The sequence below is a fragment of the Budorcas taxicolor genome, chromosome 4 (assembly GCF_023091745.1).
Source record: "Budorcas taxicolor isolate Tak-1 chromosome 4, Takin1.1, whole genome shotgun sequence".
NCBI classification, from domain to species: domain Eukaryota; kingdom Metazoa; phylum Chordata; class Mammalia; order Artiodactyla; family Bovidae; genus Budorcas; species Budorcas taxicolor.
The window spans coordinates 121,705,407-121,732,876 of record NC_068913.1 but is presented as its reverse complement, the minus strand read 5'-3'; the positions used below and the strand labels follow the sequence as shown (position 1 = coordinate 121,732,876).

Sequence of the window (27,470 nt, the reverse complement as noted above, 5' to 3'; positions counted from 1 at the left end):
TTGAGAGTCCCTTGGACTGCAAGGAGATCAAAACAGTCAATGCTAAAGGAGATCAGTCCTGAATATTCACTGGAAGGACTGATGCTGAAGCTGAAGCTCCAATACTTTGGCCACCCGATGAGAAGAACTGACTCGCTGGAAAAGACCCTGATGCTGGGCAAGACTGAAGCCAGAAGGAGGAGGGGATGACAGAGGATGAGATGGTTGGATGGCATCACCAATTCGATGGACATGAGTTTGAACAAGCTACAGCATTTGGTGATGGACAGGAAAGCCTGGTGTGTGCAGTCCATGGGGTCACAAAGAGCTGGACATTGACTGAGAGCCTGAACTGAACTCAAAAATAAGGCATAAAAAGATATGATAATGGAAAACAATAGCAAGAGGGTAGTTCTAAACCCAACCATATTAATAATCATTATTTGTGAATGATACATTGTATAAGTGGACTAAACATCTTAAAAATTAAGGCAGAGGCTGTCATAAAAACAAGATCCACCTATATGTGGTCTATAAAAACCCCATTCTAAATATAAAGTTGCTTGCGTCTTTTTCTGAAGACTGAGGAAGCCCTAACAAGCTGTAGCTCTGGCTTTTGCTTTCTCTCTGAAAAGCCATGGCCTCTGATGAATATAGACGTTACCAAAGAGCCACGCCAAGTCTCGCTGTGTTCCTTACAACAAGCACTAAAATGCCACATATTACCCCTGGGCTCTGGTTTCCTCAGTTCTCAAAATGGCCAACACTTTCAGGAAGCTTTCCAATGTAATGGCCTTATTAAATCCTGTTATAGATCAGGTTATGAATTACCAGAAACTACAATTTGTACCATGAATCTGATAATCTTTTTCTCCCTTCCAACTAAAACAAACAAACAAAAACCCATATTTTTATTCATCCATTCATCTGTCTTCCCAGGTGGTGCTAGTGGTAAAGAATCCGCCTGCCAATACAGGAGATTTAACTTGGGTTTGATTGCCGAGTTGGCAAGATCCCCTGGAGGAGAAAATGACAACCCACTCCAGCATTTTTGCCTGAAAAATTCCATGGACAGAGGAACGTTGTGGGCTGCAGTCCATGGGGCTGCAAAAGAGTCGGACCCGACTGAGCACGTGAGAGAGCGCACACAGACACACTCGTTAGCCAAACAGCTAACATGCATAAGTCAGCCACCACGCCAGCGCCGTTGTTTACATAGATTTACACTGGCGAAACAAACCACTAGTTTCAGCGCCCAGGGAGCTCAAGATACTGTAGAGGAGACAGTCTGTAAACTCAAGTATAATTACATGTTGGGTTAAGAATAGTAATAAAAACAGGGAAAATATTAGGAGGTAGGTGTTAGGTCGATAATGTGGCCAAAGGACTCTGCATGGAGAAATAACGCTTAAGCCAATACCTGGGTAGGAATCAGCCATAAAAACCAGCAAGAGGGTTTGCAGGCATGGGAACAGGATATGTAAAGACCTTGAGACAGAAGAATGTGTTGTGTCTAAGATGCTTGAAGGACCGGAGGTGAAGAGGGAGCCAGATCGTGCAGGGCTTTGGTAAGATGTTTTTATTTTCGTCCCAGTACAATGGGAAGTCATTAAAGCATATAAACAGCAGAGTCACATATGGCAATTTTCATGTTAAGACTCTCTCCCTAGAAAGTCTGTGGAGGATGGATTACAGTGGGATAGGATTGGAGACAGGAGATGCGTTTAGGAAGCTGTCACTAAAGAACAGGCCCAAGAGGAGAGGGGCTTGGATTGGTGATGATGGAGAGAAGTTAAAAGCTTTGAGATGCAAAGTTGAAGGCTTTGGAGGTTGAATGGTCACAGCTCATACATAAGCTGTGAGGGAGAGCACAGAATCAAGGATGATTCCAACTGGGTGACTGATACAAAGAGGGGGAGGCTTGGGGGTGTTACGGGTTTTCGGGCGGGAATCGGAAGTTCCGTCTGAAAATAAGGCTAAGCTTGAAAAGTCTGAAAGCCAACAGGGCTTGCCCTTGCTGGTGAGCCCAAACCAACTGGGCCTTGGAGTAGCATATCTGAGAGTTCAGATCAGAAATTGTACCTCCGACTAAAGAAGATAGATCTAACATCATCTTCTTGTCGCTTTTGTTCAGCTGCTCAGCTGTGTCCGACTCTTTTTGACCCCATGCACTGAAGCAGCCAGGCTCCTCTGTCCTCCACGATCTCCCAGAGTTTGCTCAAATTCACGTCCATACTGTCTGGTGCATCTCTGATTCCAAATATGTCTTTCCCTGTCTCTGCTGCTTTTTGCTCCCTCTCTTTGGAACTCTGCATGACACAGCCTAACTGAACGCCAGGCGGCCCAGGCAAGGCCCACGTTCCCTTGTATCAATTTAATAGCACACGCAGCGCCTCAGTTACAAGATAGAGATGATCAGAAGTCTTTTTGCAAGCTTAAAACGGGGTCTAGCAGCCCGTCCCGTTCTACTGCCCCCCTGTCATTCCAACAAACTTTGCGACAGGTTTTGCTGGCCTAATTATTTCTCGGGTAATCAATCTAGTCTTCTATCACTTCATCTCTCTGTCCCACTTAAACGCACGCCTAATATTTCACCATCCCCTCCAGCAAGCAAAGGAAGCTGCTGGTAGCTTCCTACACTAGTGATCCTGCTCTTGATTGATATCAAGCAAAAGGAGACAGTGTAAACACAAGGGCAGGTCATCTTCAATTCCAAAGAGCTGGACTTGTCACTCTAATGTTAGTGGACCTTAAAGCTTGGTGCCCTAAGCACAGAGGAACCTGCTGACCATGATGTGACCTCACCTTTCACACGATTAACTGGCTCTGGAGGGGGTGGGTAACCAGGTCACAGGAGACGATGACGGCATCAAAGCCCAGGAGGACACGAGTCCATGTCCTGAAAGCAAGGAAAGAATAGTAACAAACTCACTCTGGTCAGAAGGCAGGGCTCTCTTTCCGTACCCTGAGGGCTCCTGGCAGAGCACCTTCTCCTAGGAGCCATGACCCTACACCTGGACATCAGAGAAATAATTGTAGTTTCACAGGAAGTGTTAAGAAATCATACAGAGAGATCCCATATTCCTTTGCCCCAGTGGTAACATCCTGCATAACTACAGTATAAAATCACACCAAGAAACTGATATTGATACAATCCACAGACCTTACTCAGATTTCACCAGTTTTTACACAGACTCATTTGCATGTGTATGTACATGTACTTGGGGCTTCCCTCGTAGCTCAGTTGGTAAAGAATCTGTCTGAAATATAGGAGACCTGGGTTGGATTCCTGGGTCGGGAAGATCCCCTGGAGAAGGAAATGGCAACCCTCTCCAGGATTCTTGCCTGGACTTGGCTTCCCCAGTGGCTCAGACAGTAAAGAATCTGCCTACAAAGTGGGAGACCTGAGTTCGATCCCTGGATCGGGAAGATCCGCTGGAGAAGGAAATGGCAACCCATTCCAGTATTCTTGCCTCGAGAGTCCCATATATATTTGACCCTTGAACAACGCAGAGGTCAGTCGAAATCCTCTGCACAGTGGAAAATCCATGCACGATTTATAATCAGCCTCTGTATCTGTGGCTTTTCCCTATGTGAGGTTCCACATCTGCTAATACACTATGGACCATGTAATTCTACAGTATTTATTATTTTTTAAAAAATCTGCATATTTACGAACTTGTACAGTTGAAACTCATGCTATTCCAGGGTCAACTCTGTTTTAGTGTGTGTCAGTCACTCAGTCGTGTCCGACTCTTTGTGACCCCAGGTACTGTAGCCTGTCAGGCTCCTCTGTCCATAGGATTCTCCAGGCAAGGATACTGGAGTGGGTTGCCATTCCCTTTTCCAGGGGATCTTCCTGACCCAGGGATCGAACCCTGGTCTCCTGCATTGTAGGCAGATTCTTTACCGCCTGAGCCCCCAGGGAAGCCCCCAACCCCGTTTAGTTCTATGCCATTTTATCTCAGTGTAGACTCATGCAACCACCACCACGGTCCGGATTCAGAACAGCTCCATCAGCGCTGCTCTCCTGCCCAGAAACAGCCACTTCCCTCCCTCCTCTGCTCTCTAACTCCTGGCGATGGTGATCAATTTCTGGTCAATGAACAATTACTGATCCTTGTGTGCAAGCCGCCATGCCAAGCCCAGGAGAATCTTGACATAGATATAAATGAAATAAACAGGAAAGCCCAGTGGTTACAAACGAGTACAGGCGGGAACCAGACTAACCGGGTTCAGCTCTTGGGTGTGCCGCTTACCAGCTCTGTGACCTTTGGCAAAGCACGTAAGCTCTCTCTGTCAGTTTCTTCGTGATAAAATGGGGCTAATGACAGAACCTTCTGGGGCTGTGGAAATTCAGGGAGCTGATATTTGTAGAGCAGGGAGGAAGCGCCTGGTGTGAACAGATGTTTATTAAGGCGTAAGAACTCAGCGGCTGGTAGAGAGTTCACAGACTTCTCCTCTGGTGAGCCTGGGTTAGGTGGTATAACACAACGTTGGGAACAGGGCACAGCAAGAGCACGCAGGAAGGAGCAGTTCCTTCCGGCGCTGGAAAGCCAAGACAGGCTTCCCAGGAAAGAGAATACACGCGTTGGGCTTTGAAGTGTGAGTAAGACTTTGCCAGAAGTAAAAAGGGACTGGACGTTTCAGGCCTATAAACAATGTGATCTGTGGCCCTGAGGCATGAGAAGGCAAGGGCCATCCAGGGCGAGGTTGAGAAGGTTAGAACCAGAGGAGACTCTGAGGAGACAGGAGTGGGGGTGTAGGTCGGGGGAGACAGGAGAAGGGAGACACAGATGCAGCCTGAGGGAAGGTCGGGGCCAGCTTTTGAGGTGAGTTCGAATGCCAGGCTCTAGTGAGCACCCAGCTTTGCAATCCCAGAGAGGGGCAGAAGGGAGCAGAAAGGAAACCATCTGCCTGTAAAACAGAGGTACATAGGGAGGGGATTCGGGTGGAAGGGAAAGCTCTTTGCAAATTACAAAAACACAAGCCATGGAGATATGAGCTGTCACTGTTCAGTCACTAAGTCGTGTCTGACTCTTTGCAGCCCCATGGACTGTAGCCTGCCAGGCTCCTCGGTCCATGGCATTTCCCAGGCAAGAATACTGGAGTGGGTTGCCACTCCCTTCTCCAGGGGACCTTTCTGACCCAGGGATCAAACCTGCATCTCTTGCGCTGGTAGGTGGGCTTTTTTGTTTGTTTTCTTACCATCTGAGCCACCTGGGAAGCCCCTTATTATGAACACAGCCTAGTTAAAAATGAGCAGCAGCAACCACACTGCTTAGACAGACTCACTATTCTTGTTAGATGCAGAAAACCTTGAGAGTCTGGGGCATGGGGATTAGAAGTGATCAGGAGCATTCATGCCAGAACCTGTTTGCTCACTGCCAGGGCGGGTTCTGCTCTAAGCCAGGTGTTCCCAATGCCCATCGCCAGCAACCTCCAAGCAGCCTTTCCTGGGGTTTCCCAAACAAAGCAGCTCCGCAGAGACTCTAGCAGCCCCCAGTGTCTCCCCCGGTCGTGGCCACCCTCAGCTTTGTCGCAGTGAGCCCAAGGCATTCATCTGATTGTCCAGCCACGTGCCTTCTTCAGGTTCAGGACATCGTGTTCCCCTTTGCCCTCCTCTGCCTTGGGCGGTGCTGTCCTCCTGGTTGCTTCCTGGGATATTTGCAGGGACTGTGAGCTCCTGACCCAGGGCCTGTTCACATTTCTGCCTTTCACAACTGCGCTCTTGCCTCTGGTGCCAGGACTTCCAATGACCTGTTGCCCTGTACTCCTGTGGAGGCATGGAGGCCAAGAATGAATTACCCCGTGTTTCTGCTTTGAAAACGTTTCTCAGTCAACCGCCTTCTACTGGTTATTTTCCTCATTATAGAGAAGGAGGGAGGAAGGACAGATGATGCTTATTTCACGTGTTTAAACTAACTGTGGGAGAAGGAAATGGCAACCCACTCCAGTGCTCTTGCCTGGAGAATCCCAGGGACGGAGGAGCCTGGTGGGCTGCCGTCTATGGGGTCACACAGAGTCGGACACGACTGAAGTGACTTAGCAGCAGCAGCAAATTAACTGTATGGTTAATTATATTCTTTAGTAGCATCAGATCTCTTCTTTTTTGATGTCACTCTACCAAGGAGAAGAAAAGAGGTTGGAATAAATGGCTCTTCCTAAAAGGATACAGGAGGTGGTTTACAGTTTGGCTCTGAAAACTAAGGACAACCCCCTCCCCTACCCCTAAAGGAAACCCTTCCCTCTAAACGAGGTTTCATACATGAACTTGCCTAAAGATCACGAAGATGCCTTATACCAAGAATTAGAAATAAATATTTCCAAGTACCCCAAAATAGAAGTTTTTGCCCTCCCAATAAAGAGCAGTCCCCCTTCTCTGCCTTCTTCCCTTGAAACTTCTCTGTGAAAGATGGAACTCTTCACAGCATATATTATAAAAACACTCCCTTCTCAACCAAACACATCAAGACACACCCCCAAGCCTTCTTAGACTAAATTCACATACAGTAACTAAATCAAATATTCCTGTAAATTAACAAACAAAACCATACCATTTTTGAAAAGCCATAAAACAGCAAGGCAAGACTATTATTGAAGCAAAAATGGAAAGAAGAAGAAAGAAAGAGAACTTCAATTTTCCGAATGTCATAGCCCAAGCCTAACAAATTCAATCATTTACGTATTTAGAAAATGCCAGCATCTTCTTCCTTCAATCTGTATTTTCACTTTTGGCCAACGAATTATTAATAAAATCACAGACTCTAAAAAAAAAAGAGAAAATGCCAACATCTTCAATTCCCTAAGCCTCAGAGCAAACCCTTTTAGACAATTAGACCTCATATTTTTCCAAGTTTTGTGCAAGGGTGGCAGCCAGTCTATGGGTAATTCAGTCTTTGCTCTTCTGACCTTCACCCAGGCAGAGGGCAACCAGAGAGAAAATATAACATAAATGATGGCAGGGAAGGATGATTTATTCTTAATTTAATGAGATAGGATAGCCTAATATTAAGAGATTAATTCTGCACTACAGCAGACACCCACCTCAGTAAAGGACAAAAGGTCCTTCTCCCACAAAGACCCCGCACCACCCACTTTCCCCACTCCCATCCCCAGGATGGTTTCAGTTGACTTTGTTTTTGCAGATCTACCAAGTGTCTCAAACTCTAACGTGAATAAGAATCACCTGAGAGGCAGACTTTATTTTGGGGGGCTCCAAAATCACTGCAGATGGTGAGTGCAGCCATGAAATTAAAAGACGCTTACTCCTTGGAAGAAACGTTATGACCAACCTAGACAGCATTTTCAAAAGCAAAGATATTACTTTGCCAACTAAGGTCCATCTAGTCAAGGCTATGGTTTTTCCAGTGGTCATGTATGGATGTGAGAGTTGGACTGTGAAGAAGGCTGAGCACCAAAGAATTGATGCCTTTGAACTGTGGTGTTGGAGAAGACTCTTGGGAGTCCCTTGGACTGCAAGGAGATCCAACCAGTCCATTCTGAAGGAGATCAGCCCTGGGATTTCTTTGGAAGGAATGATGCTAAAGCTGAAGCTCCAGTACTTTGGCCACCTCATGCGAAGAGTTGACTCATTGGAAAAGACCCTGATGCTGGAAGGGATTGGGGGCAGGAGGAGAAGGGGACGACAGAGGAGATGGCTGGATGGCATCACTGACTCGATGGATGTGAGTCTGAGTGAACTCCGGGAGTTGGTGATGGACAGGGAGGTCTGGCGTGCTGCGATTTATGGAGTCACAAAGAGTCAGACACGACTGAGCGACTGAACTGAGCTGAGAGGCTTGTTACACTTTCTAGATGTCTCTCTGGACCGACCAATTAACATGTCTGGGAATGGGGCCTGGAAGCTACATTTTAAACAAATTCCCAAAGAAATTCTGATCCAAGGGGTTTCAGCAAAGGCTCCTTGAAAAACACAAGGTCAAAAGAGAAGATACAGTTGGGATACGTGGGTGTGGGCAGCAGGCGAGCTGAGGCTTCAGAGAAAAGGTCCAGACCTCGGAAGTCTCCTCTCCTGGTCAGGGAGCTTGGTTTTTATCACACAGGTGGGCAGGGGGCACCGCAGAGTTTAAGCAGGGCTGTGACACAGTAGCAATGTCTCTCCCTCACCTTCAGCGCACAGATCTGTGTTACCCACTCCATGAAGGCCTTTCCTGACCCCGCCCCTAATCCGAGTCCAGCAGAGCCTCCTGCTCCTCTGTGAATCCTTCTAACCCACCACTGCCTTCCCTGTGGAATGGACACTGTTCCTTCTCTTGTGTCCTTGTTCTAATCCCCTCTCCGCCAGTAAGCTTCTGCACCAGGCCTGGCAGACAGTGTCCTATAAAAGTTTACTCAGGCAGACTACTGTATTCCATTTACCACCATGTCACCATACAGCGACTTTTCACAAACAAAGCCACTTAGCTGCCCTCTCTTTCTTGCTCACATGGCCTGGATTTCTAGCTGAAACTGGTCCCAAACTCTAAACCCCTTATTTACCTGAGGATATTGCTCTTACCGGAGTCAGAATGAAACACCAGAGGGCCTGGAATTTTGATCATGTTATCACTAAATTAACTCACTCATATGTCTATATTTTAGAACGGCCAGGCTTCCAAAGTTCACACGTATATCCGAGCACCTCAAAAGAATTTAAGGCACAGAAAAAAAGCATACCAACAGGTGATTACAGCCTGAAAGCACACGCTGTCCAGAGTCTTTTCAATCCTAAAAGCAAAACACCTGGATTCGGTCCTGGACGGCCCCCCACCCCCACGCCCAAGCACCTGTTTCAATTTGGCCATCACCTCCCACTCAAGCGCAGATGGGAGGACGACGCCGTGAGAATTTTAAATTCTTAAATTCTTTTATAAAGAAGGCAAGAAACGTTCGGTGAACGAAGAGTCACAAAGATCGCGCCTGTAGGATCTTTGTTCTGTGTCCTCCGCCCATTTTCGGCGAGTAAAAGTGGTCTCAAGCGGGTGAAAACTGAGGCCAAAACTTTGAGCAGCACACAGGCCTCCCCGCGTTCCGCCCGCTTACCTGTGGCCTCCGGGGCTGCTGCAACTGTGTCCATCCGAGACGTGCAGACTTCGCCGTGTGGTCTGGCTTCTTCTAGCTCGGGGCTCTAGGGAACCTCCCAATCGGCGCGGGGTCTTGGGGGCTTAGGCTTGGGGGAACCTCAGTGGAGCAGTGGTTTGGGGCTCCCAGGATAAGTGGCTCCCTAAGTCGCCTTCCCCGGTTCCCAAGGAAGGACTCCAAGCCGCCACCGGAGCCCAGTGCCAAGGCCGGCCTTGGGAGATGGTGGGCGCTGGTGACTGCTGCAGCCACCTGGAGGCGGGCTGTCGCCCACGCCCCGCGTGCACCGCCCCCCAGCCGCAGGGAGCGGCCGCACCCGCCCCTCCCGGCCGCGGCGGGGGCGGGCAGCTGCGTGGCCCCCGGGCCTCGCGCCCTGCAGCTGCCCCGCGCGCCGCCCTCCCGGGCGGGCCTCGCGGACGCACACCTGCCCGCGCGCGAGGCTTCTTTAGGCGGCGGGCAGGCGGGCGGCCCCGTGCGGGAGTCCAGGCCATGGAGCCCACCCGGGAGCGCGGCCCGGAGTTGCGGGGTGAGTGCGCAGGACCCCGGGGGCCCAGCGGCCAGGCCTCTAGAGCTCGGGAGGGAGGGTCGGGGCTGGGAACTGATGGGGATTCGAGGGGGTGTCGCGGGCCAGGGAGCCTGCCCGACGGCACCCTTCCGTTTTGGGGTTCTGATCTCTCTACACACAGAGAAGGAAAGCAGGGTTGAGGCTCTGCTGTTCTAGGTTCCAAGACCCATCACCGTTCTTACCAGGGCCTATCACCCTGATTTGTTCTTCAGTCGCTCAGTCGTGTCCGACTCTTTGCGACCCCATGAACTGTAGCCCACCAGGCTCTTCTGTCCATGGAATTCTCCAGGGAAGGATACTCTAGGCAAAGGAGTGCCATTCCCTTCTCCAGTGGGTCTTCCTGACTCAGGGTTGGAACCGGATCTGTTGCATTGGCAGGCGGATTCTTCACCGCTGAGCCACTTTAGCAAAGCTATCACTCTGATCCATTGCCTGTAGTGACCACCTACTATGTACCAGGTTTGCTAGGCTCCAGTGCTCCAAAACTACTGTAAAAGCAGTGTGTCCCTTCTTCCGCATCCCCATCTGGCCTCTTGGCTTAGTTATGGAGTAGAAGCCTGCAAACCCTGGTCACCAGCTTGTACACTAGGGAACAATCTGATAAAGCACCTTAGGCCTGTGACCTACATCTTTACATGTTGTTAGAAAGCTGTTCCTTAAGCTAGTCAATCTCAAGCAACTTTCATTAACAACAAAATAGAACAGAAAAACTCGCTCTTGGAAACTTCCCTGATGGTCCAGAGGTTAAGACTTGGCACTTCCAATGCAGGGGGCCTGGGTAGACCCTAGTGGAGGAACCAAGATCCCACATGCTGTGGGGGCCAAAACAAAACACCAGTGAGTATCCACTTAAAAATATTCAAAAAATTTAAAAAAAAATTCCAGTTTTGTTAGAAATAACACAGCAGCTCCTATACCTGAGAGAGTTCTGGAGGTTATGAAGAAGCTGGGAGGGAAATGAGGGGCAGGTTGGTGACCCTCGGAAGGGCTCCATCTAAGTGAACAAGAGCCCTGCGCTGTGAGTTTGGGCAAGTCGCTGAACTCTGCCGTCTGCGTTTCGTCATCTGTCAGAGGGAGAGATGCCTATGCCTTCCTCACAGGGATTAAATATAGACTGGGCTGATCTCTGAAATGTGCTTAGCACCATGCCCAGGACCTGGTAAACTCCTGATCAATCAGTCATAGCTCAGAAAAGGACAGACAAGCTGAAGGCTGAGTGATGGGAACGTTCAGTGCCCGTCAGGTCACCTGTAAAAGGGGGGCTGGCCTGGGCTCCAGGCCCTTGGCTGAGGTCCCGCTTTGCAGGGAGGGGATGAGGGTGTGTATAGGAGTGAGGAGGGTCACTGAGGAAAGAGCCAGTTCTGTGGGAGATGAGGGTAGACATTCCTGTTAGCTCCCCTTTGATGTTCTTGTCTGGGCCCCCGGACACCACTCAGTCCTGCCGTGTCCCTGCTCAGCCCTGACGCTGTGTCCGGAGCAGGACCAGTATCCAGCCTGATCAGCTGCAGAGCCCCCGTCTCAAACTCACAATCCAGGTGTCTGGGAGAAAACTGGGAACTCCCAGGGAGTAAGTTCCTCCCAAATTAGGATCGCTCCCCCACCATCTAGTCTCACGAGCTCAGACCCCTCATGGTAGCATCTGCGTGCTTTCACTTTTCCAAGCTGCGTATGTACCTATGTGTTAGTAGCTCAGTCGTATCTGACTCTTTGTTACCCCATGAACTGTAGCCTGCCAGGCTTCTCTGTCCATGGAATTCTCCAGGCAAGAAGGATTCCCTCATGTGATCCTCACAGTAGCCGAGTTAGGAAGGCACGCCTGGAACTGTTACCGCGTTTGCTAAGTAGACAAGTGAAAGCTTAAGGTCAAACAGGACACCAGCTGCAGACCAGGGAGGAGTACGTTCCCCTGGGCCAGGCCTTCCTTCTCCTGGGCTGAAGTTGGGGTGCTGGCTCTCCACAGGCCAGCGGGGTGGAGGCAAGTCCCCTGCTGCCAGGCTGGAGGAGGACGAGGAAGCCCTGCAGAAGTCAGTCCCCTACACTCAGGACGCCCCAGGCAAGGTCATGCCTCTTTCCTGCACCATCTCTGGGGAAAAGCAGCCGTCAGAGGCCCCCGGGGAAGGGGCTGGGGCTGGGAGAGCCTGCCAGAGGCCCAGCCCAGGGGCTCTCCAGGAAGACAGGAGCCTAGCCTCGCCTAGACCCCAGCCTCAGGGGCAAGGGCCTCCCTTCCCAGGGACGGAGGGGAGGCTGGGGAAGAGGCCCTACTCTCCAGCCGCCGGCGAGCAGAAGAAGCCTAGGGATGTGGGTCCGTCCTCGACGGCATCTCCCAGCAGCGCTAACCCGGCCCGGGCCACGTACAACCCGGTGCCTTGTGGGCTGGGCAGGGGGTCCTGCCATGCAGCCAACCTCCTCAACACACTGGCCCAGAACAACCAAAACCTGGAGAAGGAGAAGAGGTCCCCGGAAGTGACCTGCCAGGTCCGGAAGAAGACCCGCACCCTGTACCGCTCGGGTAAGTCCCTGAGGTGGGAGGAAACCCGAGGGACCTGGTGTCAATCTCTGGGAACATGGCCCCAGGAGACGGGAGTGCAGTTAGCTTATGCATCGCCTTGGCTGGAACATCTCTTGACCTATGCAGGGCCATGACTTCTGACCCTCAGAGGGAAAGGTTGCATTTTCTTATCGGAACATGGAAGAAACAGGAAAGTAACCACCAGGCAGCTCCCTGCCACAAAGCCCGAGCCAGAGGAGGCCCCAGCCCACTGGGGGAACTTAGCCACCAGGCTGTGGGAGGCCCTTGGGCTGGGGACAGTGGTCCCGCCTGGAAGGCGTTTGTTTCTCCTCTGCTTCCTCATCACTGGTGTTCATCCTCAAAGCCAGTGTTTTCTTCTTCCAGACCAGCTGGAGGAGCTAGAAAGGCTGTTCCAAGATGACCACTATCCAGATAGCGATAAGCGCCGGGAGATCGCCCAGACGGTGGGGGTCACCCCCCAGCGCATCATGGTAAAGGGTGCTGACTCCCCTGATCTGGGGGTGGAGGGGAGCCCACATGCTGGGACTCTGGGGGAGCTTAGCAAGTACTCGGCAGCTCCCCAACAGGGGCTGGAGCGAGGCCTCAGCCAGGGCTGTGTTTTTGCCTGTTTCCACCTGGCTGCGGCCTTAGAGGACGCAGGGAGGTGACTCAGACCCCATCTAGATGAACCCTTCACGCCAGTCTGAGTGGTGCAGGGACCTCCTCGGTCGCAGTCGTCATGGGCCAGCGGGCCCGAGCCTCAGGCTCTGCCCTGTTCTTCAGGCTCTTCAGGTGTCTCTTCCCCTACAGGTGTGGTTCCAGAATCGCCGGGCCAAGTGGCGAAAAATGAACGGGAAGGAGAATAAGGACGCACCTGCTGGTCCCACCCTTACCCCAGCCCCCGCCAGCAACCAGTGCAGGTAAGACTCTCCTATTCCTGGCCCCTCCCTGTGGGCAGGACATGGGGTCTAAGCTGGGATCCTGGGGTCTAGAAGGGGGAAGGTGCTGGAAGGCTGGGCACATAATGGGGCATGTGTGTGTGAGTCGCTTAGCCAAGTTCACCTCTCTGCAACCCCACGGACTGTAACCTACCAGGCTCCTCTGTCCGTGGGATGTCCCAGGCAAGAATACTGGAACGGAAGGCCATTCCCTTCTCAGGGGCTTCTCCCAACCCAGGGATTGAACCCGGGTCTCCCATATCTCAGGCGGCTTCTTTACGGTCCGAGCGAGTTGTTGGCTGATATTTAGAGGGATTTGGACCAGGTGGGATTGGGACTTGCCAGTGCCTCGTAGGGAGACAGAGCTTGAATGTGTGGGTCCCTCTCCCTACATGTAAGCCCCGGTCATAGACCAGGGACTCCTTGACTTGCAGTCTCTGATCTGTCTGCCTCCAGCTCTGTGGCCGAGCTGCCACCTACCGAGTCCACAATCCTGGAGCCTGGGGCCCTCCCTCAGGATTCCCTTCCAGGTGAGCCGACCCCCTTCTGAGGGTTGTCTGGGGAAGACGGCAAAGTCAAAGGGCTCTTTCTTGGAAAACCTGGGAGCGGCCAGAGGTCTCCACAGTTTTGTTCAGTGGGGCCCCTTCGGGGGGCCCAGGCCTCTTGCACTCTAACCCCCTCCAGCATTGCCAAGGCTGTGACCGCCCCCCCCCCCCCCCACCGCCATTGTCTTACTCTCACAACCCCCGTGGACTTCTGTTCCCAGAGCCGTCCATGCTGCTGAAGTCTGACCAGACTCTGGGCCCAAACCTGCAGAATGAGGGCCCCCAGAGAAGGCCTGTGACACCCCCACTCTTCAGCCCCCCACCTGTCCGAAGAGCCAACCTTCCCTTTCCCCTCGGCCCTGTGCATGCCCCCCAGCTGATGCTGGATACCCTAAGCAGCGACAGCAGCCACAAGGATGGCCCTTGTGGGTTGTGGGGAACAAGGTACTTGTCCGCCATTTCACGGGGGCCATACTGAGCTATCATGGGGGAGGCACAGGAGGAGGAAAGATGGATGGAGCTTGGGAGTGGAGAGGGTAACTGAGAGTTGGGGTTTCCCCGCCCCCTAGACAAGAATACTGGAGTGGGTTGCAATTCCATCCTCCAGGGGATCTTCCTGACCCAGGGATTGAACCTGGGTCTCCTGCATTGCAGACGGATTCTTTACCGTCTGAGCCACCAGGGAAGCCCCGAGAGAAACAAGGAGTTAGTCAATGTAGTGAGGGTTAAAGGGTGAGGGGGTGGGGAGGGGAAGGATTGGGACATCACAGCTGTAGAGGAGAAGAGGGTGAGAAGCTGGAGCAGGAAGGGGAGGAGGCCGCAGGCCTGGGGTTTGTGGAGAGGCAGGTCGGGGGAAGGGCATGGTAGGAATGAAACCATCGGAGCCTCAGAAGTTCTCCTCTGTCCCCACAGCATCACTCCACCCCATGCCTGCTCATACTTGGAGGATCTGGAGACCCAGGAGTACCAACCCAGCAGCAGCCAGCCAGGGCCGTTCTTCTCCCAGGCGCCACAGACCCAGTTCTTCCAACCCCCGCAGCCCCAGTTTCCATACCTGCACCCCTTCCCCTTGCCCAGCTCGCTGACTCCGCCGCTGCCCGAAGACCCTCTCTTTGCCTTGTCCAGTGGCCCCAGCGGGGGCTCATCCCAGGGCTATTTCCCAGGCCCTCCGTCGGGGCCCGTCCTGCTGCAGCCGCTAGCCGGGAACGTGGGTGAGTCGGGGCTGGAAGAGAAACCCCCCCACAGTGTTTGAGGAGAGTGAGAGGACAGAGCCCCAGGACGGGGGCTATCTTGGTGAAGCTCTTCGTCCTCCAGTTTCCTGGAGGTTTCAGAGCAGAATAAGAGAGAGCTTTGTGTATGTGTTAGTTACTTAGTCGTGTCCGACTCTTTGCAACCCCAGAGACTGTTGTCCACCAGGCTTCTCCATCCATGGGATTCTCCAGGCAAGAACACTGGAGTAGGTTACCATTTCTGTCTCCAAAAGGAACTATAGAAAGAAAGAAAGTGAAGTCGCTCAGTCATGTCCGACTCTTTGCATCCCCATAGACTGTAGCCTACCAGGCTCCTCCATCCATGGAATTTTCCAGGCAAGAGTACTGGAGTGGATTGCCATTTTCTTCTCCAAGAGAGAGAGCTTTGGAGGGAGGCAAAGCCACGCATGGAGTCCAGCTCAGTCGTCACTAGTTCTCCTGAGCTTCCTGGATTCTGAAGTGGGAATACTATTCCCATCTCTTTGAGGGCTTGGTGAGGACTAGGAGTGACGGGCGTGAAACACTCAGAGTAGATGGCAGCTGATGGGAGTGTCCGAGGGGCCCCCTGGACCCCGGATATCCTGCAGTTACCACCCTAGGAGACTCAGAAGAAGGGGGAGAAGACTCTGGTTCCCGGGCTCCTCTCGCACGTGTGAGGGGGCGCCCGGCCCGCAGTGCGTTCTGTGTCACTGTGCCCCAACCCCAGGCCCTCGAGATATGGGGGGTGGGTGCCTGGTCCTGAGGGGAGGCCCACTCTGGGGTCCTGGCCCATGTCTCTGTGGAGCAGGGAGGGGCTCCGTCGCCGAGACTGCGCTGGGGCCCCTTCATGCCGCGCGCTCTGTGCTTGGCCCCACAGGTGCGGTGCCCTGGGCCGACCCCTGCCTGCCAGACTCGCCGTTCCCCAGCGCCTTCTGTCTGCAGGCTCTGGGAGGCCCCCCAGGAGGGGACAGCTGCTTCCTGGACCTGTTTGCTGCTCCCTACGCGCAGGCTTCGGGAAGGCCGCCTTCCCCGGGCCTCACCCAGATGCCCGAGAGCACCCCGCCTGCAGCGGGAAGACCCCTGCTCGGCCAGGCCCAGGAGGAACCACTGGCCGCCCCAGGGGAGCGGCCCCCGGCCCCCAAAGAAGAAGACAAGAGTAGCCATGGCCCCTAGTCGTGGAGCCAAGAACCAAGAGCCCGTCCTGCCAGAGACGGCTGGAGCACCCTGGAGGAGACGGGGCTCGAAGCTGAAGGAGAGACTGGACTCCAGGGCTCATTTTGCCAAATGCTGATTTGAGAAGGAGGAGGCCTGGCCCGCCCGTCCTTCCCCTACACCTCCGGATGGTGGTCCTGGAGAAATGGAGTGGGGCTGTGTCACCTCTGACGGTTGCATCCATTTATGTTGTTTGCTCTCCTTGCTCCACAGATGAGCTAGTGGCCTTCATAAGCAGTAAACTGTCTCCTCTTGGGTTTCTCTCTCTCTAGTCACGTGTCTCCCTTCTCACGCTAGTGAAGACCACCGTGTTCTTCACTGCCACCCACTCAGCTGGGCAGCTGTGTCGCGGGCAGCTCAGGAGGCACTGACCCCCTGGGGCAGGATCTCGTGGAGCCTGGCATCCTTCTGGGGCCTGTCTCTCCTGCTGCGTGAGGAATGGGGCCTCCTGGGCCTTGTGTTTGGTCCTATCTTTAAACCATGTTCTCGTCTCAAACCCAGAAGTGAGCCTGAACAAACCTGAGCCTGGGACTTTTTCTGGAATTTGGGCCCTGCAGAGATGGTAGCTCTCAGCCTGTAAAGAATCTGCCTGCAAGGCGGGAGACCGGGGTTCGATCCCTGGGTAGGGAAGATTCCCCCTAGAGAAGGGAATGGCAACCCACTCCAGTATTCTTGCCTGGAGAACCCCATGGACAGCGGAGCCTGGCAGGCTACAGTCCATGGGGTCAAAAAGAGTCAGACATGACTGATGCAACTAACCCTTAACTAGGGATAGGATGATGAGAGAAGCTTGAGGCTATTTAGGTCAAGTCTCTAGAATTGTGAACCATGACTTATTTTCCCAGAGCTCTTCTTTTTCTGAGTAGAGAAAGGATTGGGTAGGAATGAGGGGGTGGGAAGACCAAGAAGAGGATGCTCTTATATATATATATATATATATATATATATATATATATATATATATATATATGTATGTATATATTTATGTATGTTTATTTAGTACCCACATCTGATGACCCTGCAGGCTTCCCTAGTGGCTCGGACAGTAAAGAATCTGAGGTTCGATCCCTGGGTCAGAAAGATCTCCTGGAGAAGGGAATGGCAACCCATTCTAGTGTTCTTGCCTGGAGATTTCCATGGACAGAGGAGCCTGGCGGGCTACAGTCTATGGAGTCGCAAAGAGTTGGACACAACTGAGCAACGAACACACACACTTCTGATGACCCTGCAGTGTCCAGATAAGTAGAATTTCAGGGCTATGACTCAAACCACCGTGCACTTGAGTGTACGTGGGGTGTCATTCTGGACCTCCAATGCTATGATTATTGGAAAACACAATTTTTTTCAAAAACATGTGTTAACTTATATCCATCATACTAGTTCTAGGGTCATGGCCCATAAGAACTGAAAAGAGAAAGTACTGAGAAATGGAGAGGAATCACCTTAGCTACACAGACACATGTCTGGCTATCTGTGTAGGGTTTTAAAGAAATTCCATGGACAGAGGACCCTGGTGGCTATAGTCCACGTGGTTACAAGAAAGGCAGACATGACTTGGCAACTAAACAACAACAATTATGATGTAACTGGGTCTTTTACAATATACCTCTCTCTTCTGCTTTCACATTTGTCTCATGACACCCATGAAATGAGCAGGCTAAAAATAGTGTAAGGGGAAAAAACTTTTCTACATAAGAGGTAGAAGATGGTAACTTCAGTTCCATGCTAGTTTTCCTCTCTTGCCATTAGTTACCACAAGACACTGCTGCTTCCAAAGCCTGCAAAGAGGCTGGACATTTTCTCTTCCAGATCTTTACTGATTTAGGCTCCTGCTGCTCAGATGAGTAAGCTCTTCCCTGGTGCCTCAGTGGTAAAGAACCTGCACGGCAATGCAGGAGATATAGGTTCCATTCCTGGGTCTGGAAGATCCCCTGAAGAAGGAAATGGCAACCTACTGCAGTATTCTTGCCTGGGAAATCCCATGGACGGAGGAACCCTGTAGACTATGGTCCACAGCTCATGAAAGAGTTGGGCACAACTTAGCGACTAAATGACGACAACAACTTAAGTAATGCCCTGTATTTTTAACAAACAGTAGAATCTAAAGCCAAGAACTGGAGGGTGATGGGCTTTAAGATCTGTGCTTATACACAAAGTCTTAGGCAATCTAATAGTATACGGAAAACAAAATGTGTGAACTGAGAATGAGTGAAATATCAAACCAAGGGAAAATGGTGAAAACATTTTAGAAGCACAGAATCCTGGGCTGGCAAGTCCAACCAGCTGGCAGATGCAGGAATGAGCTCTACACCACCACTGATGGAGCATCATTAATTCTTAACTTTCCAGTGGGGGCTGCAGGGTTGAGGGGGAGCTAACTCCTTTACATAAGAGCCTATAGAATTTTGAAAGCTTTAATTCTAATGAAGTTCTTTCTTCTACTAGGAGGAAGTCAATATTGTTTAACTGAATTTGAGTTTTGCTTTGCCTTTGGCTATGAAGAATAAACCTAGTATCAAAAGATCTGAGGACTGTATGTCATTCCTCAGAGCCCTGGCCTCAAGGGGCCTGGTCTCACTCTCACCACCTTAAATGCCTCTTTTCAAGAGAATATGAGCTTGCACTTGCTCCTTATAACAGTGGTGCCCATGGAACAGGATAAAAAATCCAGAAATAAATTCATGTATGACAAAGGGGGTGAGGATATACAATGGGGAAAAGACAGTCTCTTCAATAAGTGGCTCCTGTAAAACTGGACAGCTACATTAAAAAGAATGACATTAAAACATTCTCTAACAATATACACAAAAATAAAATGGATTAAAGACCTAAATGTAAGGCTAGACATTATAAAACTCTTGGAGGGAAACAGGCAGAACACTCTAATATAAATTACCGCAATATTTTTTGAATCCACCTTCTAGAGTAATGAAAATAAAAACAATAAACAAATGGAACCTAATTAAACTCAAAAACTTTTGCACAGAAACACAAACCATAAATAAAATGAAAAAAAAAAACCCCACAGAATGGGAGAAAATATTTGCAAATGAAGCCACTGACAAGGGATTAATCTCCAAAATATACAAACAGCTCATGCAGCTCAATATATTAAAAACAAAAAAACAATTGGAAAATGAGAAGAAGATCTAAATAGTTTTCCAAAAAACACATACAGATGGTCAACAGGTATAAATAAAGGTGGTCAACACTGTTAATTGTTAGAGAAATGCAAATTGAAACTACAATGAGATATCACTCACACCAGCCAGAATGTCTATCATCGAAAAATCCACGAACACAATAAAAGTGGAGAGGGTGTGGAGAAAAGGGAACTCTCTATACTGTTTGGTGAGAATGTAAATTGGTACAGCCACTATGGAGAACAGTATGGAGGTTCCTGAAAAACTAAAGCTAGAACTACCATACGATCCAGGATTCCCAGTCCTGGGCACATATCCAGAGGAAACCATAATGTGAAGAGATACATGCACCCCAATAATCACTGTAGCTGTTTACAAAAGCCAAGATGTGGAAGCAACCTAAATGTCCATTATTGAGCTTGTTAAGGTAGTTTGGAGTCCTTACATAAATTAGCCACATTTTTGCAATCTGGTTCTCTCTGTTCACAATGTTTTATGAGTTTTACAATCAAGTCATTTATTATTAGTAAGCAAGATACAAGCTGGTTTTAGAAAAGGTGGAGGAACCAGAGATCAAATTGCCAACATCCGCTGGATCATGAGAAAAGCAAGAGAGTTCCAGAAACACATCTATTTCTGCTTTATTGACTATGTCAAAGCCTGTGATTGTGTGGATCACAATAAACTGTGGAAAATTCAGAAAGAGATGGGAATACCAGACCACCTGACCTGCCTCTTGAGACATCTGTATGCAGGTCAGGAAGCAACAGTTAGAACTGGACATGGAACAACAGACTGGTTCCAAATAGGAAAAGGAGTACGTCAAGGCTGTATATTGTCACCCTGCTTATTTAACTTCTATGCAGAGTACATCATGAGAAATGCTGGACTGGAAGAAACACAAGCTGGAATCAAGATTGCCGGGAGAAATATCAATAACCTCAGATATGCAGATAACACCACCCTTATCGTAGAAAGTGAAGAGGAACTAAAAAGCCTCTTGATGAAAGTGAGAGTGAAAAAGTTGGCTTAAAGCTCAACATTCAGAAAACGAAGATCATGGCATCCGGTCCCATCACTTCATGGGAAATAGGTGGGGAAACAGTGGAAACAGTGTCAGACTTTATTTTGAGGGGCTCCAAAATCACTGCAGATGGTGAGTGCAGCCATGAAATTAAAAGATGCTTACTCCTTGGAAGAAAAGTTATGACCAACCTAGACAGCATATTCGAAAGCAGAGACATTACTTTGCCAACAAAGGTCCATCTAGTCAAGGCTATGGTTTTTCCTGTGGTCATGTATGGATGTGAGAGTTGGACTGTGAAGAAGGCTGAGTGCCGAAGAATTGATGCTTTTGAACTGTGGTGTTGGAGAAGACTCTTGAGAGTCCCTTGGACTGCAAGGAGATCCAACCAGTCCATTCTGAAGGAGATCAGCCCTGGGATTTCTTTGGAAGGAATGATGCTAAAGCTGAAGCTCCAGTACTTTGGCCACCTCATGCGAAGAGTTGACTCATTGGAAAAGACTGTGATGCTGGGAGGGATTGGGGGCAGGAGGAGAAGGGGACGACCGAGGATGAGATGGCTGGATGGCATCACCAACTCGATGGACGTGAGTCTGAGTGAACTCCGGGAGTTGGTGATGGACAGGGAGGCCTGGTGTGCTGCAATTCATGGGGTCGCACAGAGTCGGACACGATTGAGTGACTGAACTGAACTGAACTGAAGCAAGATACAAATAAATATGGAACATTCTGACCTAACTCTTTGAAAATATTAATAAGCATTTTTTTTTAGTACAGTTAAACTAGCTAAAATCTTCCTTAACTCTGTTGCTGTCCAGGGCTATCCTTTTCCATATCTAGGATTTTGGGGAAAAAATCTTTGCTGTATGAATCACTAAAATTAAAAAAAAAAATTCTCTTTATAGCACCCTAATAATTTAACATTCTTGGAAACCTAACAACATTAGTTTGGCATGAGTCATTCATAAGGAACACCTATTGTCTTTTATGATTATTTTTAATCTAAATGTTCATAAACTATCTTTCAATAATCTCTTCCAGCAATTTATGAAAATATTGCATTAAATTAATTCTCCTTTAGTTTCTACAAATAATCTCTTTGAAAATTAGGATGATTGCTTCTCTTAAATTTTAGGCATCCTCTCCTGTTCTGCTCTGCAAGAAATTAGAATTGTTTAAATCAGCTATAAGCATCCTGTTTGGGTTTTAAGACAATCTTGTGTTTTTTGTCCAATCCTTTTCATTTCTAGAATGTTATCCTTTCTGGAGAAGACCGACTAAAGTGAGAGTCATTTGTTTTTGCTTTCTCTGAATTCCATGTTTACTTTATAATGTCTGCCTCGAGAAACATACTTATTGTTTTCCTTTCTCCCTTTCCCAAGTTTGGTTGTATTATTATTACCATTGTTGGTCTTAATGTTAATATTTATTTTTAGCATGGTTTGCAGCACGGAGTTTCTTCTGAACTCTTTGAACACTTTGAGATAATATCCTTAAAATTCCAGGATGTGCTTCCTTTTAACTTTTACATCTTTTTAGCTCTTGACCTTTTAGATGACTTCTTTCATTCTTTGTTATAATTATCTGTGATTACACAGAACATCATAGTTCCACATTCCTCTGAGCCATCCCCACTTGGAAGGCTCTTGAGTAAGTTAGCTCTAGCTTTTGTTTTGGATTTGGTGAGAGTGAGTGAGCTGATACTATATGCTAGAGCTCCAGGGCCAGGCAACTCCTCCTTAAGATTTTCAGGACACGCGCATATTAGTCATGTGGGGCTTCCCTGGTGCCTTAGTGGTAAAGGATCTCCACTGCAGGAAAGGGGAGTTCTATCCCTGGGCCAGGAAAATCCCCTGGAGAAGGAAATGGCAACACACTCCAGTATTCAGTTCAGTTCAGTTGCTCAGTCTTTGTGACCCCATGGACTGCAGCACACCAGGCTTCCCTGTCCATCACCAACTTCCAGAGCTTGCTCAAACTCCTATCCATCAAGTCAGTGATGCCGTCCAACCATCTCATCCTCTGGCGTCCCCTTCTCCTCCCACGTTCAATCCTTCCCAGCATCAGGGTCTTTTCCAAAGAGTCAGTTCTTTGCATCTGGTGGCCAAAAGTATTGGCGCTTCAGCTTCAGCATCAATCCTTCTAATGAATGTCCAGGACTGATTTCCTTTAGGATTGACTGGTTGGATCTCTTTGCAGTCCAAGGAACTCTCAAGAGTCTTCTCCAACACCACAGTTCAAAAGCATCAGTTCTTCAGCGGTCAGCTTTATGTTCCAACTCTCACATCCATACGTGACTAATGAAATACTCCACTATTCTTGCGTGGGAAATCCCATGGACAGAGTAGTCTGATGTTAGGGGTTGCAAAGAGTTGGATCCGACTTAGCCACTAAACAACCACCCTCCCCCATCACCAACCCTCCCCCAATCCCCTATTCTCTGGATCTGATTACCCTCCAACAGTGCAATCTCAGAGTGTGCAGCTGGCTAGAACAGAACCCTTCCTTGTAGGTGCCAGAATAAAACTCTGCTATGCCTCAAGGGCTTCCGTGGCGGCTCAGAGGTTAAAGCGTCTGCCTGCGATGTGGGAGACCCGGGTTCGATCCCTGGGTCGGGAAGATCCATCCCCTGGAGAAGGAAATGGCAACCCACTCCAGTATTTTTACCTGGAGAATCCCGTGGACGGAGGAGCCTGGTAGGCTGCAGTCCATGTGATCCGCGAAGAGTCAGACACGACTGAGCAACTTCACATGCCTCAAGCCTGCATGCTCACAATGTTTCCACTAGATGGCGATCCACCACCACTGTAACCGTGGCCCTAAAGTATCCTGGCTGTACACAGTAACAAAACCCATAATAATTCTTTCTCTAAAGCACCCTAGAGCCACTGAGATCAGGTTTAAAGATACTCAGGTCATTTGGGTTGCAACTTAGTTTGCCAGATAAATATAGAATGTTCAGTTAAATTTGAATTGCAGATAAACAACTAATTTTTTTTTTAGTGTACTTCCTGCAAGAGGAGGGTGACCTCTTGCAGACTCTGCTCTGTATTTTCATTTGCTAAATCTGGCAACCTTAGTTGTAGCGCTTTCCTAGGGACAGCTACATCCACCATAGCTTCACAATTGAGACTCCAGGAGCCAAGAGCTGGGAGTTGGCCTCTGTATCTCTACTCAGCTTTCTTGCATTTCAGGCTCTGAACAGTCCTGTTCACTTAGTATTTTCCTTCCTCCTGCCATCATAACCCTAAATACAGGGTCCGCACACGACTGAAAAAATGCTCTAAAATCCTTTGGAATCCTACTCTATTTTCTGTTCTTGCTAGTCACATTATTAATTATTCATTTATATATTTCTGCGATAGTCCATTTGAATGTATTTTGAAATGCATATTTTAACATCATTTGCACTAACAGAAGACAGGAAAATAGGCTGCAAAAGACAGTTTGGCTTTTGTTGATTTCATTCCAAGTCGTAAATGGTCCTGACTAGTTAAGAGTAAGTCTTTCTTAGAGGTGAAGAATTGCCTTCAATCACCTAGAAGTGGTATTGTTTTAGGCCAGAGAGAAAATCTGGGATAGTTAGCATTCTTATACTTGCAGTTTAGTTTATAATGTTCTTTCAAAAATACCCTCTCACTTGAATTTCATAACAAAGTCCTGAGAAATGAAGGCAGATGTTCATCCCATCATTCAGTAGGGCTTTATGGGCAGCAACAGCACCGAGTGAATGAACACAAGATTAATAAACTGTCTTTCCAAGTTTCAGGGAACTCACAGTCTCGCTGGGGAGTCAGACAACACAAATGACCAGTTACACTATAGGTGGGCGATGCTGCGTGGGAACTCAGCCATGAGAACAAGGGGAGATATACGTCCAGAAAATGCAGCAGCCATGTCCACTGTGGCTCAGAAAGCTTCAGGGTCCAGGGCACTTCTCTTAGAGTAGAAGTGGGATAAGCAGAGAAGGAAGGGCACTGCAGGCAGAAGGGACACCAGGTGGAAAGCCATCGAGACTGGGAAGACGATTAGGGAGAAGGTCACAGTGGCTGCATTTGTCCGTAGAAGAGGCCAATGGAGGGACTGTGGCAGAGGAGGCTGGTAAAGGACAGAATGAAACTGTGAAAGTGAAAGTCACTTAGTCGTGTCCGACTCTTGAGACCCCCTGGACTGTAGCCTGCCAGGCTCCTCTGTCCATGGAATTCTGTCCAGGCAAGAATATTAGAGTGGGTTGCCATTTCCTATTCCAGAGGGAAAGGCCCAAATTCAATGCTGAGATGCTTGAGCTGTATTCTCCAGGCCATGAGAGAGACAGTGACATTTTTCACTCTGCCCAAATTTGGGTTTTAGAAAGACAAAGAGAGCCCAAGATTGGAGGGCTTAGAGAGGAGACGCAGAGAAATCAGAACAGGCTCCTTACGGAGTGAGTCTAAGTGAGAAATGATGAGAGGCTACAGAGAGCTAAAGAAAGAAGAGGGTCAGGTCTGAGAAATATTTCAGAATCAGAAGCACTGTAATATGACATGATAAGAAATGAGTTGAAAGGACTCAAGGAGTAAGAGAAGAGGACAAAGACTCTGGTAATTAAGAATGCTGTTGATGGTGAAAGGAAATAATGGGGTTGGGGCAACTATCAGGAACAGGGAGGCTGTTTAGTTTGTGCACATTGAGGCTTTTGTTCCTGTGGTTGTTGGGGTAGACATGTCCAGGGAGGAAAATGGGGAGCTAGGGTTTGTGAGAAAGACTAGAGGTTACTATTGAGCTTCTTCAGCATAGAAAATGCTAGGTGAGGTCAAGAGACCATGCGGAATGGCTCAGACAGACAGAAAGAAAGTGATCTTAGGATGGACCCAGGGAAATGCCAATGAAAGGAAAAGTATAAGAAGAAAAGGTGGCACCGAGACTGGTGAGGAATGGGCAAGGGTAAAGAATCTGCCTGCAATGCAGGAGGGTCAGGGTTAGGGTGGAAAGAGCTGGAAGGGGTGCTGGTGAGGAAAGATGCAAAGCCCATGTGGGTCTGGAGAGGAGGTTGAACAAATACTTGTGCAAATCAGATCGCTTTATCCCAGTCTACAGAGGAGGACACTGATATTTCAATGATTTCCAAAGAATGCCTTGACTGAGAAGTCTTTTGATTTGTTTTATCTTCCACCTCACTAAATGCAGATAGAGACCCTTGCTTCCTGAATGCCAATATATCACCTAACAGCTGAAAACTCTGAATACATAAGACGCTATCAGCGATGGACAGTTTTGTGTATATTTTATGAGACCACAGGAAAAACTGAGCTAGCTCACTTACTCAGAAACTGATCCTCAGAAAAAATATTAATGATGGTGGTAGCCATTTATTTAGCATTTATTGTGTTTCTAGCCCTTTAATAGGGAATTTAGGGAATACAATAGGGAATACAACCCCAGAATGTATCCTTCGACAGACGGAAATCAGAGACAGAGAGGTTTATGTATCTGTCCAAAGTTGAAAAATAAGTAAATTTTGGATGGGATGTCAACTATGTCAGGGGGTGCCAACTCCAAGAAGCAGTGTATCTTGGTAGCTGTGTATGTGTGTGTGCTGTCACGTCTGACTCTTTGTGTCCCCATAGGATATAACCCACCAGGCTCCTTTGTCCATGGGATTTTTCCAGGCAAGAATACTGGAGTTGGGGGAGATAAATTAATAAAAGGAGGTCAGAAGGTGAGGATGAATGTAAGAAAACAATGGGTGTGATCTAGATTAGATTTAGAATCAAATCCTTCCCTAGACCCTTGGTCTGTACTTACGTAACCTATCCACTCAGTTCTGTCTGATTTAAAAAGAAGTAGGGACATTGTCGTGAGACATAAGATAGAGAAGACAGCACTGTCGAAAGGGAAGAGGAAGCTTCGTATTCCAAAGCTGGAGAGGGACAGGCCTGGAGGGGAGTGAATCATAGATAAGGGACCATGTGAGAGGAGGGAAGTGGGGCTGGATGGCTGGGGTGGATCCAGACTTGTTACCTGGTAGCTAATCAGAGGGGTAAAGAGGATACAGTCAAACCTGAAATTGCTATAAGGTACTCTTCCACAGAGATTGACGGTGAAAAGACTGGGCGTAGATAGATCAGTGGGGACATGATGCTACTGTCCAGGAATGAGGTATTGAGATTAAAACAGTGGTTTGTCAACAAAGGTCCATCTAGTCAAGGCTATGCTTTTTCCAGTGGTCATGTATGGATGTGAGAGTTGGACTATAAAGAAAGTTGAGCACCGAAGAATTGATGCTTTTGAACTGTGATGTTGGGGAAGACTCTTGAGAGTCCCTTGGACTGCAAAGAGATCCAACCAATCCATCCTAAAGGAGATCAGTCCTGGGTGTTCATTGGAAGGACTGATGTTGAAGCTGAAATTCCATTACTTTGGCCACCTGATGTGAAGAGCTGATTCATTTGAAAAGACCCTGATGTTGGGAAAGATTGAGGGCAGGAGGAGAAGGGGACAACAGAGGCTGAGATGGTTGGATGGCATCACCAAGTCAACGGACATGAGTTTGGGTAAACTCTGGGAGTTGGTGATGGACAGGGAGGCCTGGTGTGCTGTGGTTCATGGGGTCGCAAAGAGTCAGACACAACTGAGGGACTGAACAAAACTGAACTGAGGAGAACAAGGGGGCTTCCCTGGTGGCTCAGATGGTAAAGAATCTGGGTTGGGAAGATCCCCTGGAGGAGAGCATGGCAACCCACTTCAGTATTCTTGCCTGGAGAATCCCCACGGACAGAGGAGCCTGGCAGACTACAGTCCATGGGGTTGCAAAGAGTTGGACATGACTGAGCGACTAAGCCCAGCACAGCATAGGAGAACAAGGGGGCTTTCCTGGTGGCTTAGTGGTAAAGAACCTACTTGCAATGCAGGAGCTTCAGAAGACATAGGTTTGATACCTGGGTTGGGAAGATCCCCTGGAGGAGAGCATGGCAACCCACTGCTGTATTCTTGCCTGGAGAATCCCATGGACAGAGGAGCCTTGGTGGGCTACAGCCCATGGGATTGCAAAGAGTTGGACATGACTGAATGACAGAAAAACAATAACAAGGAGAACAAGAGGGAAGCAATCAGTGAGAGTGATGCCGGGAAGAAATCAACAGAACTTGACTGGGTAGCGGGGAGAGATGGTCACACTGACCTCAGGTTATGGTGCCCAGGCATCTAAGGGGAGAATGATTCATAAAATACGGAACTCCAGAGGAGCCGGCTGCTGCCTCAGCCTTA

The 27,470-nt window shown here is 48.9% G+C and overlaps 1 protein-coding gene across 1 annotated transcript; it reads left to right on the top strand.

Annotated features, from left to right (window-relative positions):
* The first annotated feature begins 3,930 nt into the window (after nt 1-3,930).
* LOC128046371 (homeobox protein NOBOX-like) lies at nt 3,931-16,019 on the top strand. Its single transcript, XM_052638440.1, has 10 exons — nt 3,931-4,264; nt 8,584-8,822; nt 9,101-9,686; nt 11,586-12,134; nt 12,519-12,625; nt 12,945-13,054; nt 13,529-13,602; nt 13,839-14,061; nt 14,530-14,828; nt 15,724-16,019. The coding sequence occupies exons 1-10, from the start codon at nt 3,931-3,933 to the stop codon at nt 16,017-16,019; spliced, it is 2,817 nt and encodes a 938-aa protein (XP_052494400.1).
* The last annotated feature ends 11,451 nt before the right edge of the window (nt 16,020-27,470 follow it).

Coding starts and splice junctions, on each gene's coding strand:
- LOC128046371 (XM_052638440.1), top strand. CDS start 3,931: ATGCCATTTTATCTCAGTGTAGACTCATGCAACCACCACCACGGTCCG. Junction 12,135..12,518: donor CCGCACCCTGTACCGCTCGG/GTAAGTCCCTGA, acceptor TTCTTCTTCCAG/ACCAGCTGGAGGAGCTAGAA. Junction 14,062..14,529: donor TGTGGGTTGTGGGGAACAAG/GTACTTGTCCGC, acceptor CTGTCCCCACAG/CATCACTCCACCCCATGCCT.